General features: G+C 41.0%; 1 protein-coding gene across 3 annotated transcripts in view; it reads left to right on the top strand.

Moving 5' to 3' along the window:
- The window catches only part of LOC129437958 (alpha-2-macroglobulin-like), a 68,051-nt gene extending 54,688 nt beyond the window's left edge, over positions 1-13,363 (top strand). For all 3 annotated transcript variants that reach the window (XM_073862548.1, XM_073862551.1, XM_073862550.1), the window contains 3 exons: positions 12,774-12,839; positions 12,945-13,050; positions 13,208-13,363. In XM_073862548.1, the coding sequence (XP_073718649.1) occupies positions 12,774-12,839; positions 12,945-13,050; positions 13,208-13,248 (213 nt within the window). In that variant the 3' untranslated portion in view covers positions 13,249-13,363. The remainder of the gene's footprint in view (positions 1-12,773; positions 12,840-12,944; positions 13,051-13,207) is intronic.
- Positions 13,364-15,054: the final 1,691 nt, after the last annotated feature.

The raw sequence follows: 15,054 nt of genomic DNA, 5'->3' as shown, positions 1-15,054 counted from the left end.
TGACCAAACACATCAACATTTTTCCTATTTAAGACGAGTAGTTATACAAGCAAGTTTGGTGGTACAAAATAAAACGTAGCGCTTTTCTAAGCGGATTTAAAAGAGTAACTATATATTATGGCGTAATAGCACTTTTGGGAGTACTTCGACTCGGCGCAGTAACACCCTCCCTCTCCCATTATGAGAGTGAGAAGGGGAGCGGACTTTTCATATATATGTGCCTTCGAACTGTTGTATAAAAGCAATATCGCTCTCCGAGTCGTGTGATATAGCTCTCTAATCACAGCCGTGATGATATAGAGCTATATCACACTCCTACTTGAGCGATATTGCTTAAATATTAAATGGCTGCTACATCCCCTTTTGAAGTTCTTTGGTGATTATATGTACTGTAGGCTATATCAAATTCTATCAAATTAGGTTATGATGCAGACTCCTTTTTAAAAATACTCTCTTCTCCTTTCAGTAATGTATGACCGTTTTTGGATCATAAGTGAAGGGGATTCAGCTCCTCAAGTAACAGAACGGAGCGTCTTTCCAGAAACATGGATTTGGCAACTTTCTAAAGTTGGGTTAGTGAAGCTGCCTTACAGTGACAATTATTCGATCTGTCGGCATAGTAATTTATTAGTTATTTATTATAATTATTTTAATAATTACCCTAAGTTAATGACATGTTTAAACTGTGTCATAACATTTGGTGATTTCTTTAAATTAAAATTGTGTCATTATGCATATGAAAGTTATATTGAAAAAAATTACCTACAGTATTGTTCAAAATAATAGCAGTACAATGTGACTAACCAGAATAATCAAGGTATTTAGTATATTTTTTTATTGCTACGTGGCAAACAAGTTACCAGTAGGTTCAGTAGATTCTCAGAAAACAAATGAGACCCGGCATTCATGGTGTGCACGCTCTTGGGGCTGTGCAATTGGGCAATTAGTTGAAATAGTTGAAAGGGGTGTGTTCAAAAAAATAGCAGTGTGGCATTCAATCACTGAGGTCATCAATTTTGTGAAGAAACAGGCCCCTATTTAAGGATGAAGCCAACACTTGTTGAACATGCATTTGAAAGCTGAGGAAAATGGGTCGTTCAAGACATTGTTCAGAAGAACAGCGTACTTTGATTAAAAAGTTGATTGGAGAGGGGAAAACCTATAAAGAGGTGCAAAAAATGATAGGCTGTTCAGCTAAAATGATCTCCAATGCCTTAAAATGGAGAGCAAAACCAGAGAGACGTGGAAGAAAACGGAAGACAACCATCAAAATGGATAGAAGAATAACCAGAATGGCAAAAGCTCAGCCAATGATCACCTCCAGGATGATCAAAGACAGTGTGGATTTACCTGTAAGTACTGTGACAGTTAGAAGACGTCTGTGTGAAGCTAATCTATTTTCAAGAATCCCCCGCAAAGTCCCTCTGTTAAAAAAAGGCATGTGCAGAAGAGGTTACAATTTGCCAAAGAACACATCAACTGGCCTAAAGAGAAATGGAGGAACATTTTGTGGACTGATTAGAGTAAAATTGTTCTTTTTGGGTCCAAGGGCCACAGGCAGTTTGTGAGACGACCCCCAAACTCTGAATTCAAGCCACATGCAAGCATCATGATATGGGCATGTTTCTCCTACTATGGTGTTGGACCTATTTATCGCATACCAGGGATCATGGATCAGTTTGCATATGTTAAAATACTTGAAGAGGTCATGGTGCCCTATGCTGAAGAGGACATGCCCTTGAAATGGTTGTTTCAACAAGACAATGACCCAAAACACACTAGCAAACGGGCAAAGTCTTGGTTCCAAACCAACAAAATTAATGTTATGGAGTGGCCAGCCCAATCTCCAGACCTTAATCCAATTGAGAACTTGTGGGGTGATATCAAAAATGCTGTTTCTGAAGCAAAACCAAGAAATGTGAATGAATTGTTGAATGTTGAATCATGGAGTGGAATAACAGCTGAGAGGTGCCACAAGTTGGTTGACTCCATGCCACACAGATGTCAAGCAGTTTTAAAAAACTGTGGTCATACAACTAAATATTAGTTTAGTGATTCACAGGATTGCTAAATCCCAGAAAATTTTTTTTTGTACAAAATAGTTTTGAGTTTGTTCAATCAAAGGTAGACACTGCTATTTTTTTGAACACACCCCTTTCAACTAATTGCCCAATTGCACAGCCTTAAGAGCGTGCATATCATGAATGCTGGGTCCTGTTTGTTCTACTGAACCCACTGGCAACTTGCCTGCCAAGCAGCAACAAAAAATACACTAAAAACCTTGACTATTCTGGCCAGCCACACCGCACCGCTATCATTCCGAACAACACCGTATATGGCAGAGTTCAAATATTGTAGTAATTCCACCACAGGGACTCTGGATCAACACAGTTTCCTGTCAAGGTTCCTGACACCATCACCACCTGGGAGACGGATGCTTTCTGTCTGTCCTCCAAAGGTTTGGGTTTGTCTCCTCCTGCTCAGCTGACAGTTTTCCAGCCCTTCTTCCTGGAGCTTTCTCTGCCTTACTCCATCATCCGTGGGGAGATCTTTGAACTGAAGGCCACCGTTTTCAACTTTCTGTCCAAATGTATCATGGTGAGATTTCTGTAAACATCTTCACATATTTCTGTCATCAAATCTGAAGTAATCCTCCATCTTTCATGGTCAGGTTAAAGTAACTCCAGCTCCATCTTCAGACTTCACTCTTAAAGCCTCCTCTGATGATGACCAGTATTCATCCTGTCTGTGTGCTAATGGAAGAAAAACCTTTAAATGGATTCTCACTCCTTCTGTTCTTGGTCAGTTTGTTTAATCTGAATCAGTGTCTTGTGTTTTTGTAAGTCAGTCGAGATGATCATGAGTTGTTTGTTTTGTAGGAGTGTTGAATATAACAGTGAGTGCAGAGGCACAGCAGTCACAGACTGTGTGTGACAATGAGATTGTGAGTGTGCCAGAGAGAGGACGCATTGACATAGTTACTCGAAGTCTCCTTGTACAGGCTGAGCTCACCGCCAACAGATCTCACACATAACACAGATGTTTCTTATACAGTATGTCATCCTAATATTGCTTATATTACTATTATATGATTTAAATCATAAATCTGTTATATTATTTTCTGCTGTAGGCTGAGGGGACTGAAAAGACAGAGACTCACAGCTGGTTGCTGTGTCCAAAGGGTTTGTTAACGTTTAATGCTTGTGATAAAAGTTGAAATATAAAAACTGTTGTGATAGACTCATGTCTATTTTGTACAATCATAATGTGCTGATCATTGACATGTTTTCATTTTTCTGTTTCATACGTAGGTAACAGTCTTTCAGAAGAGCTGGATCTGACGCTTCCTAAAGATGTGATAGAGGGATCAGCAAGATCTTCAGTTTCAGTCATTGGTAACATTTACTGTAGATACTCAAACAGAGATCTAACAACTGAGCCAGATCAGACACACAATAACTTGTTATATTTCATAAATATAAGTGGAGACCCTCACTCAAAAAGCAGGCTAAGCCCAGGGGTCCGTAACAATACCCCCCAAACTGCTTTAACACTTCAAAGCAGAGCAGATCTCTCGTGACTATGGCAACACATCAAGATTACGAGTTTTATGACCACAAAAGAATGTGGGAGATTTTGGGACAGACAAAGAAACTTTCTATACACATCTTAAATATGTGACCTCTTCACAGCTTAAAAACCCCTACCTAAAACACACCAGGAGTTCTGAGTTGAGTCCTGAGTTTGAGTTGGGGCAGTTCTGAGGTCTTCTTATGCAAGATGAATTTCTGAGCTGGGAGTTGTTATCTGAGTTCTAACTGAGTTGTGTGTGTGGAGCACACACATCTCTTAAGGGTTTCTTTCTGGATACATTTGAGTCCTTTTAGGACTCTCCTCCGGATGAGGATGCGAAACCAGACGTTTCCAGCATACCTCTAAGTTTGTGCCAGGCCTAAGGCCTTGGCTTTTTCATTTACCAAGGATCATATGCATCAAGCTGGTTTCTCTCATCAATCCTCTCAGCCAAGATCAACTGAAGCCTCACCAAACTACATCAGGACACTTTCTTTTAATGGGCAAGACATGCAAGTATCAGTGCCTTCACATTAAGTAACTGATGGTTCGTTTTAGCCTTTGAATCTGCTATGTGTTTAGTTAGTCAATAAAGTACGATTTGTTTCACACATGATGTTGTTTGTAGTTCATGCTCATAATCTGGAGTCACTAATCATTAAAGGTATTGCTACCTGCTCTTAAAGCTGTTGGATCAATTTTAGGATATTCATCTCCTTAGCCAAGAGAGCTATATCCTAATATAGTCTATAGTGTCTTACTAAACATTCGCTGGACGAGTGTTGGCCAGACACCCAGGACCTTAATTTGATCCACATACTTAAAAAAAAAAATCGCTACATTTATTGGTGGAGAATGCGGGCATGATTAAACAAAAGTTATGAGCTTAAACTACTGTCAACCTAAGTGTGTGTTTGATAAATCAGGTAGCAATAGGATGCAATGTGCTACAGGTATACACATGTATGTCCCTACTGGCGGTTTGTTTACATGCAGATGAAATCATAGTTTGAACTGGTATCTCTACTATGATTGAAAAAGTCTTAACATACTTTGGCATATAATGGTATCAGTGTAAGTTTAATATGATTTGGCGACGAAAACCCAAATTCAGTATTAATTAATGCATAAGCTTATCCTAACGAAGTAATCTCAGATAAGCAGCATTTGTAAACTGTACCAGAAGTAATTCATCTGCTTTGGAGAAGAAAGCCCAATTGCAGTATTGTCTAACCTGTGTCTGATGAAGGAATCTCAGAACTGTGTTATGTTATGTAAAAGTAGATATGAGTAAAGCTCCTCGTTCTACATTGTAGAATTATAGGTAGATCAATGCCATTCATCTATACTTTGACTCTGCATCTACAAGCTTAGCTAACAGGTGAACATTATTGTGTAACACTAAAATTAGCACAATACTGTTTTTCATTATTTAGGTGTGAGACACACACCGCTTTATGCCTAAACTGTCAGGAAATGGCAATGCAAGAACCCAGGCGCAGACGGAAGTATACAAAAACACTGATGATTTTAATTAAAGACACAAAAACAGGGAAAAAACAAAACCCACGAGGGGGCAAAATATCACAAATACAAGATAACAAAACACTGACTAAACTAGGATGACTAACAAACAAACTCTACTAAATAACAATAAACTAGACAGGATACTTTCATGACAGGATACTTTAAACACACGATACTCACAACAAGAAAGACAACGCACATGCAAAGAACATCAAACACAAGGACTTTAAATAGGGACAAAATAAATTACATACACCTGGAAATCATTACAAGTAAGGGATCGGGGAAAAAGTGACGAGACCCGGGAAATGCGTGGTCAAAGTAATACACCACTAAAACCACACATTTCCCACATAGAACATGGTACTGCCAGGACCCCGCACACAAAGACTAGATATAAAAGACATGATTCTGACGGATCCTGACAGTACCCTCCCCTTAAGGAGCGGCTACCAGACGCTCCTCAGGGGGAACACTAAACACGGGACATAATAGACTGAATACAAGACAAAAACCATGAGAACATTACAAACACTAACAAGGGCAACAAGGCAATAACAATAACAGGATTGGGGTGAGACAATAAAAAAAACAAACAAGGGAGGGGGGGGTGGGGGAACAAAAGAGTTCAAAGGTGGTGGTGAAGGAATCCTGGGTGAAGCAGAGGAAGTCCGGGGAGGTCTTGTGGAAGACCTGGGAAGCTTGACATGGTTCTTGGGGTAAACAACAGAGGGTGGCATAACAGAAGGGGACAGGGTAGAGGGTTGAAGGAGTCCTGGGTGAAGCACAGGAGGTGCTGCGGCCGGCTGGAGAGCCGAGACAGGGGAGGCTGCAGCTGGTTGGAGCTGCACGGACTGCGCAGGCTCTGTCGGCTGCGGCGGCTGCGCAGGCTCTGTCGGCTGCGGCGGCTGCGCAGGCTCTGTCGGCTGCGGCGGCTGCGCAGGCTCTGTCGGCTGCGGCGGCTGCGCAGGCTCTGTCGGCTGCGGCGGCTGCGCAGGCTGCGGCGGCTGCGCAGGCTGCGGCGGCTGCGGCGGCTGCGCAGGCTCTGTCGGCTGCGGCGGCTGCGCAGGCTCTGTCGGCTGCGGCGGCTGCGCAGGCTCTGTCGGCTGCGTCGGCTGCGCAGGCTCTGTCGGCTGCGGCGGCTGCGCAGGCTCTGTCGGCTGCGGCGGCTGCGCAGGCTCTGTCGGCTGCGGCGGAGTGACAGGGGTCTCTGCCGCTAGCTGAGACGTCGGTGTAAGCCCAGGAGAAGACGGAGAACAGGAGGCTCCCTTCTTCCTCTTCTTTCTCCTGGGTCGCGGGGCAGAAAGTGGCGAAGGGAGAAGAGGCACTGTGGCAGGCAAAACGGACTCAGATGAGGACCCACCGGATGCCGACTCCCATGAAATCCTCCTCTCTCGCTTTCCCCGGAGAGAGACTGGTGGAGAGGAACTCTCTGGGTTGGGAGAGGTGAGCCTCGGACCGCCCAGGGTCAGAACTCCCATGACTCGACCCTCCGGGACAGAAGGGAGCGGAACAGGCTCAGTGGCTCTGGTCGGGTTCCTCCTGGAATTAACACCAGGTCCATACACGAGTGGATCGTACCAGATTGGACCCGGTTCGCACTCCAGGACGAAACCACGACCTCTCCTCGCTTGACGGCTGTGCATGTCTGCTGGGTTCGGTGTTGGCTTGTGCGTTCTGTCAAGAAATGGCAATGCAAGAACCCAGGCGCAGACGAAAGTATACAAAAACACTGATGATTTTAATTAAAGACACAAAAACAGGGAAAAAACAAAACCCACGAGGGGGCAAAATATCACAAATACAAGATAACAAAACACTGACTAAACTAGGATGACTAACAAACAAACTCTACTAAATAACAATAAACTAGACAGGATACTTTCATGACAGGATACTTTAAGCACACGATACTCACAACAAGAAAGACAACGCACAAGCAAAGAACATCAAACACAAGGACTTTAAATAGGGACAAAATAAATGACATACACCTGGAAATCATTACAAGTAAGGGATCGGGGAAAAAGTGACGAGACCCGGGAAATGCGTGGTCAAAGTAATACACCACTAAAACCACACATTTCCCACATAGAACATGGTACTGCCAGGACCCCGCACACAAAGACTAGATATAAAATACATGATTCTGACGGATCCTGACATAAACAAGCTTTAACTTACAGTACATCTGTGTATTTACTTCTTAAACAAGGGCAGAAAGCCATTGTCCAAAGTAATAAAAGTGCATGCTCACAGAGAAGTGAAAGCATGAACGATAACAATTAGCAAATAAGATATCATATTTGTGATTTAAGCTTAGTAAATAAAAAGAACTAAGTAACAAATAAATGATAGTGAATAAAGTGCCACATTTTAACAGACTGCACACTGCTGAGAGCATTTGAGCTTCGTTAAATTGTGCAGACATTTTTTGTGCACTGTTTGATTTGTACTCGCATACATTGGTTCCCATTACAAGGGAAGTGATAGGAACCTTCTGGTTTGACTCTACCTACCGCTGACATCATATCCTGGTGCCACATTATAAACAAACCATCTTTAGTTGCTAAGCTATCCCAACCTAGCAACCCATTAGCCTATGCTAAGCCCTCTATCTATATTAGCTTTAATAGTTAGCATTTAGCATATCATATGCTTTAAGCTATTAAGTATAACTTGTGTGTATTGTTGTGGAGTGATTGAAACCATCTCCTTTCAACCTATTTTCTGGTTTCTGATTTTCACACTTTCTTTTATTCAAAAATTCTTCTCAGCTTATTTAACTTTTACCAATTTTAGGAGCATTCTTCAATGAATGCCGTTGATCATTTCATCTCTTGTTTATTGGCAATAGTTGCTCTAATAGTATGACCCTACAACACAATTGATCTAGACAATTACTAGGGGAATAGCTATAATCCAAAGCAACACTAATAAACTTACGCTGACTAGGAAAATATCTACTCTTTCTTTTCTTTAATCCTCTATTTTCACCTTTTTCAGAGACAAAGACTATTAGGAACCATCAGGAAGTTTGTGTTTTGATTAATAATAAGACCTGTCTTACATTATTAGTTAAATCTCTATTTACATGCTCCGACCCTCACAAATCTTAGTGTCCTACCATCCACAACTAAGATATTAATAGTATACACACTTCGCTAGCTGCGTTCGCTAGCTAGACACACCAGCTAAAACCTAGCTGCACGTTATACACATAGCATCACCGCAACATTTGTAGCTCCCCTGTATGGTCTTGCATTAGTCTCTTGCCCTTACACTCAGACGAGAGACCTAAATGCCTGGCAAGGCATTGTGATGAACACCTTTCTACCAGAACTGCCGACAACCAACTGGACCAGAGCCAAATGCAATGGGACGTCGATTGAAATAGATTAACGACACATGGCCCAAGCCAGAGTTATGACCACCAGGAGCTAACCACCATCGTTCTCTCCTTGGCCCACAACCTCATGAGCCTGAGACAGGAGGTGAATGAACTAAAGCTACGAGCCACTGAGTCTGAAGAGGAACTGACACATGCTCAAAGCCGCATAGCACAGCTGGAGAATGAGGCCCAGGTCAGACAGAAGGAGTCTGATAAAATTGAGTTACAGGAGGAAGTCACTGCAGGAAACCATGATGTCCACGCCTACCTGCGTGACAGTGACTTCCACCTGCAAATGATGGTGAATGTGACCACCCAAGAGAGACTGTACCTGCTCTGGATAACGTCCAGTCCAGAAGTGAAGAGCTTTCTGGACCGACAGCCAGAGGCTGTCAAATCGAACTATCAGCAGATGAAACAAGCCCTCACTATAGAATTGTCAGATCCAGAATCTGAATATGGACTGATAGCTGCCCTGGACATCAAACAGGGTCGGCAAGAAACTCCAAAAGCATACATTAACCGACTCAGATATGCTTATTTTGGTGCTTGCAATGAACCTGAGATGGAGGAGGACATCAGCTTCAAGAGCCTCTTTCTAAGAAATCTACACCCTATTGTGAGACATCATTTAGGGATCATTGCCTGCCCCTTCACAATGACTATTCGTCAGCTGCGTGACCTGACACAGAAGGCCTTTAACAAGCACCAGGCCTCCGCAAAAGGAAAGGCCCTCAAAACACCATCCGTTCTCAACTGTAACATCCAAACCCTGGTAGCAGAAGGCCCCCATTGTCACTACAACTCAATGTCCTTCAGTGACAAGCTACAAGACCTTCAAGCCATCAGAGATCAGAACTGTTACCATGGTAGACCATGGTAGACCATGGTAGACCAACCGCTGGGAGAAACCATGGACCAAACTTCCAGGGAAAACACACTGGAAATCTCTTTAGTTTTTCTTTCTGGATACATTTGAGTCCTTTCAGGACTCTCATCCGGATGAGGATGCGAAACTAGACGATTCCAGCGTACCTCTAAATACGCCTAAGGCCTTGTCTTTTTCATTTACCAAGGATCATCTGCATCAAGCTGGTTTCTCTCATCAATCCTCTCAGCCAAGATCAACTGAAGCCTCACCAAACTACATTAGGACACTTTCTTTTAATGGGCAAGACATGCAAGTATCATACTTAGTCTTATTCACTGATGCATCATGCATCATTATTCCCTTTTAACTAGGGGGCATTCGCATTAAGTAACTGATGGTTCGTTTTAGGCTTTGATCTGCTGAATTACAAATACTGCCATGCTTTAATCTTTTCTCTACTTAAACCTTTACCTTCTTCCAATGCTGAACTGTTTGTGTGTGTGTGTGTGTGTGTGTGTGTGTGTGTGTGTGTGTGTGTGTGTGTGTGTGTGTGTGTGTGTGTGTGTGTGTTTAGAGTAGTATGTGTTTAGTTAGTCAATAAAGTCTGATTTGTATCACACATGATGTTGGTTGTAGTTTATGCTCAAAATCTGGAGTCACTAATCATTAAAGGTACCGCTACCTGCCCTTAAAGCTGTTGGATCAATTTTAGGATATTCATCTCCTTAGCCAAGAGAGCTATATCCTAATATAGTCTATAGTGTCTTACTAAACATTCGCTGGACGAGTGTTGGCCAGACACCCAGGACCTTAATTTGATTCACATACTTATAATTGATTACAATCCATTGTAAGTACTTTACATTTGAGCTTATGTTTGTTTCCCTTAATTGGGATGGTGGAGAATGTTTTTAAAATATTAATAATTAATATTATTAATTATTAATTATCATAAGCCTCTCCTTTAAAATCGCTACAGAGACATGCAGTTACATTTGTGTCATTAAATTTAAATTTAAATGTAAATTTGCTACATTTCTGTTGTAGGAGACATATTGGGTCGTGCACTGCAGAATCTTCATGGGTTATTACGAATGCCGTACGGCTGTGGAGAACAAAACATTGCTGTTCTGTCTCCCAATATTTACATTTTACAGTATCTGGAAAACACAAAGCAACTCACTTCAGCCATCAGAGAGAGAGCCACAGGCTTCCTGAAGAGTGGTAAGAAAAAACAAATCATGCATTTGATTCATGCTTGCATCAAAAAGAGAAAATCGCTGTTTCACTGTTCACTCACTTTCAAACTAAACAGGATATCAGAGACAGCTGAACTACAGACATGACAGTGGTGGATACAGTACATTTGGCAGTGGTGAAGAGAATACATGGTGAATATTTAATTTTAATTTTCAGTTTCACTTTGGCGTGATCAAAACTATTGATCAAAAACTGTTAAATCTCCAATATCCAAACTTCCAGGTTGACATCTTTTGTCCTGAGGTCTTTTGGCAAAGCAGAGAAGTACATATTCATTGATCCAAATGTTATTCAAAGTGCAAAGGATTGGTTAATAAGCAGACGCAGTACAGATGGTTGTTTTATTCAACAAGGAAGTTTGTTCAACAACAGAATGAAGGTACGTGATTGAAGATTTTCATGATAAATGTACTACAGTATGTCGCATTATTTGCTTCTGTGTCTCTACAGGGTGGAGTTAATGATAATATAACCATGACTGCTTACATCACTGCATCATTACTTGAACTGGAAACTCCAGTCACAGTAAGTACATCAACAGAGATCATAGTATAAACTATTAGATGAATGACACTCACATCTGCTGTTTATCTGTTTGTGTTTCAGGATCCTGTGGTCGCTCAAGGTTTGTCCTGTTTGAGGTCCATCATTGGGAATCTTAAAAACACTTACAGCACTGCGCTGCTTGCCTACACTTTCAGTCTGGCGAATGACACGGACACCAGACAGCAGCTTTTAAAGGAACTGGAAAATCTTGCCATTTCAGAAGGTAAAGACATTCGTGTATACTTAAATGTCAACAATATCTGTTGTTTTATCTGTTGTTTATTCACTTTGGTCCTAAAGGGTCTCAGCTTCATTGGTCTCAGTCAGGATCTGTTGATGATTCTGGTTCTCTGTCAGTGGAGATCAGCTCATATGTTCTGCTAGCTGTTCTCACTTCAGATTCAGTCACTACAGTTGAGTTGGGTTATGCTAACAGGATCGTCAGCTGGCTTGTCAAGCAGCAGAACGCCTATGGAGGATTCTCATCTACACAGGTTAATCATATTAATAAGCATTTATGTTTGTTTATATTACCCATGATGCATTTCCATGTTGTATTAATGATGTTGTGATGTTATCAGGACACAGTTGTGGCTCTTCAGGCTTTGTCTTTGTACGCCACTAAAGTTTTCAGCTCTGATGGTTTCAGTACAGTGACGGTTCAGTCAGCAGGAGACTCTCATAACTTTGATGTGAATCAGGACAACAAGTTACTGTATCAGGAGAAGAAACTGACCAATGTTCCTGGCAAATACAGTATTGAAGTGAAAGGCTCGAGCTGTGTGTCTGTGCAGGTCAGAAACTCCTGGTACATCTTAACATTAATAAAAACACTTGGCATATCTCTGTGGTTTAACAAACTGTATGTGTGATGATTTATGAATTAGTTTGTGTTTGTATTGATTCTTTATTTCTTTCTCTCAGATGGCTCTGTTTTACAACATTCCCACTCCCACTGAAGATAAAACATTGACCGTTGAAGCTACGCTTGAGGCTGATTGCAAGAAATCATTCGCACAACCAAAAAAATTGAACTTCACTGTCAAATATGAACACATCTGAGTAACAATAGACATGATTATGGCTTTAGTTTGTCCAGCAGACACATCTGAATAGCTAATTTCTCTTACAAATTACATTATTGCAAAATGAGCTTAAACTGGTCTGTATTTGACCTATAACTATTTCATTATTAATACCCACATAACTTATAATATGAAGTGTAATTACATATCTCTATTGTTCCACCTAAAACTAAAGAGGAATTTGATGAAAGAAGCATAATGAGTGATAGAAACTCTGATGTAAAATCTGATTTGTTAGTTTTACTAATTTCAAATTGCCCACTTTTTCCTACTTAAATTGTAATTTTTGGTAATTATATAAGGTATTCAAGAAACCAACCTTAAGTTATTTATTTATTTTTACAGATATAATGGTCCACAGGAAACTACTAACATGGTCATTGTGGATATTAAGCTCTTATCAGGATTCACAGCTGACACATCATCGATGCGTTTAAATGTATAAGGTGAAGATTCACAAACTTGTTTTTTGAGGTCTGATGTCAATAACTTTAATTACTTTAATACATTTCCCTCACAGACGTTTGCACCATTTGTGGAACAGGTGGATACTAAAGATGATCATGTCCTTGTATATTTGAAGGGGGTGAGAGAATGGCACATTTGTATTTTGTAATTATTAATATAATTCATCAATATGTTTTAACGTCAATGACTGAGAGTTTGTCTTCTTCTGTTGATCCTCCTGTAGGTTCCAAAAAATCTCCCTATGAATTATGAGATACAATTAAAACAGATTCTTCCAGTCAAGAACCTCAAGCCAGCTGTGATCAAAGTCTATGATTACTACCAAACAAGTAAGATTAGATACTAGTTTTGTATGTATTAAAATGTGATGCATTGCTCACTGACATGCAACATTTAATTCATTTGAAAGTGTACTGTACAAGTATTTATATATGATTTTTGTTTATACTGTAGATTGCTGTGATACATTTTCGTTTTTTTTTTCAGGTGATCAGTCAGAGACCGAGTACTCCTTCCCATGTGAATAATGCAGCTCATTGCCTCCTTGAATGAATTTCAAGTTAAAACTAAAATGTTATTTTATGTGTTCCGTTTATTTGTTCTTTATTCTAAGCAAAAATAAAGTGTTACTGCATAAAAGTATTAGTGTTTTGTTTGGGGGTTTTTGGTCCAGAATGTCTTACACAACCTCATCATGGGCCCAAACTTTAAGAAATCTCTGAAATCTGTTTTGGTCAACATGTCAATGTCTAAGTGTCACAGGTCGGAGTGGACCACTAATATCGTGGGCCTCGCTCCTCCCTAGTTTCCACCTCGAGGAGGTCCCAAAAACTAGAGATCGACCGATACTCATTTTTTTAAACCGATGCCAATAACAAATATTTGGATGCTTATGTGCCCGATAACCGATATGCTAAACCGATTTTTATTTACTGTTATACTTCTGTTTAATAATAATTACTACAACACTACTGAACTGAACAAACCCTTATAATAATAATCATCATCACAATCACTCCCTCTTTGCATACAAAGTAATAAATAGAGGGGTCTGAAAGAGTGAAGAATAATATTAATTTAATGAATAATGTAGAAACTATATTCCCCATACATGGACCATTCCAAACACCCCTATCATTTAGTCAGAAATGGACTGATCCAAAGTTGCGCTGCGGTTGGCAGCGAGAGAGAGAGAGAAAACTATAGCGGAGTTGGCTGCTTGTTATACATAGTTTATAGAGTAAAACAGGTGGATTAAGTGCCTTTTTTGGAGTAATATGGTTGTTTTGACCAGCAACATGTAGCCTTCAGCAGTCCAACAAGTAGTTGGCAAAGAGGTTTTACAAATAATATCACTGACTGAAATACTACATTCAGGAAAGTAACAAACAAAACGGCTTATATATCACTGAATTTCTTAACTGGTAATGTTATTTGATGTCAGAATAATTAATATTTTGTTGTTATAGCTTATGAAATGGCTGTTGACAGCGCTGTTATCTATGCATTTACTAACGCATTAACTGTATCAAACTGTGACCGCTTGCGGAGGTAATAAATAATTTATTAATATCCACAGACATTTATATAGATATTTTAGCAGAATAATGTTTATCTGGTAAATTTTAATATAACTTAGGGTAAATCTTGTTAAAAGCTTCAGTGTCACGGTTAATCCGTGTCATGTCTTGTTTCTGTTCCGATTGTTATCACCTGGACATTCATTGATTAATTACCTGCCTCATCACACCTGTTTGTCATTTAGTCTGTGTATATATACCTCTGTCTTCTGTTTGCTCACTGCTGGATCATTGTCATTGATACCCTGTCTGTTCCTGTGTTAATGTTCCTGTGTTCCTGCCTTCACCATGTCTGCCCTCGTGTTTTTATTATTAAATGTTATTTATTTTGAACCTTGCATTTGCGTCCTGTCTCTCCAACCCTGTCGTGACAGAATGATCCAGCCAAACTGGACGCAGCAGGTTCACGGAGGGCGGCTCCCCCAGGAGTTTCGTCGAGGGGGAGTAGTGACATCGGGGTTCATTCCCCATCAGCCCCGATGTCTCTTGGGGACCACCGTGAGCGATCGCTCGCTCCTGCGGGAGGAGGATCGGCCCAGGCGGTCCCCCAACGGTTGAGTCGTCGTCGACAGTCCCTCGGAGGACCACCATCCTGCTCGCAGGGGGATCCGGAACGGACCACGCCCGATCATTTCCCCGGGGTGGCTACCGAGGGTCTCCGTCTCCGCGAGGGGATGGGAGATGATTTCCGGGGGCATCTGATCGTCGACTATTCCCAGGAGGGGGGTAATTCGTCTGCCTCGGTTCTCGGAG

Source organism: Misgurnus anguillicaudatus, chromosome 24 (genome assembly GCF_027580225.2).
Source record: "Misgurnus anguillicaudatus chromosome 24, ASM2758022v2, whole genome shotgun sequence".
Lineage (NCBI taxonomy): Eukaryota > Metazoa > Chordata > Actinopteri > Cypriniformes > Cobitidae > Misgurnus > Misgurnus anguillicaudatus.
Note: the sequence above shows the minus strand (reverse complement) of the source record. Positions and strands in the feature narration are given on the sequence as shown.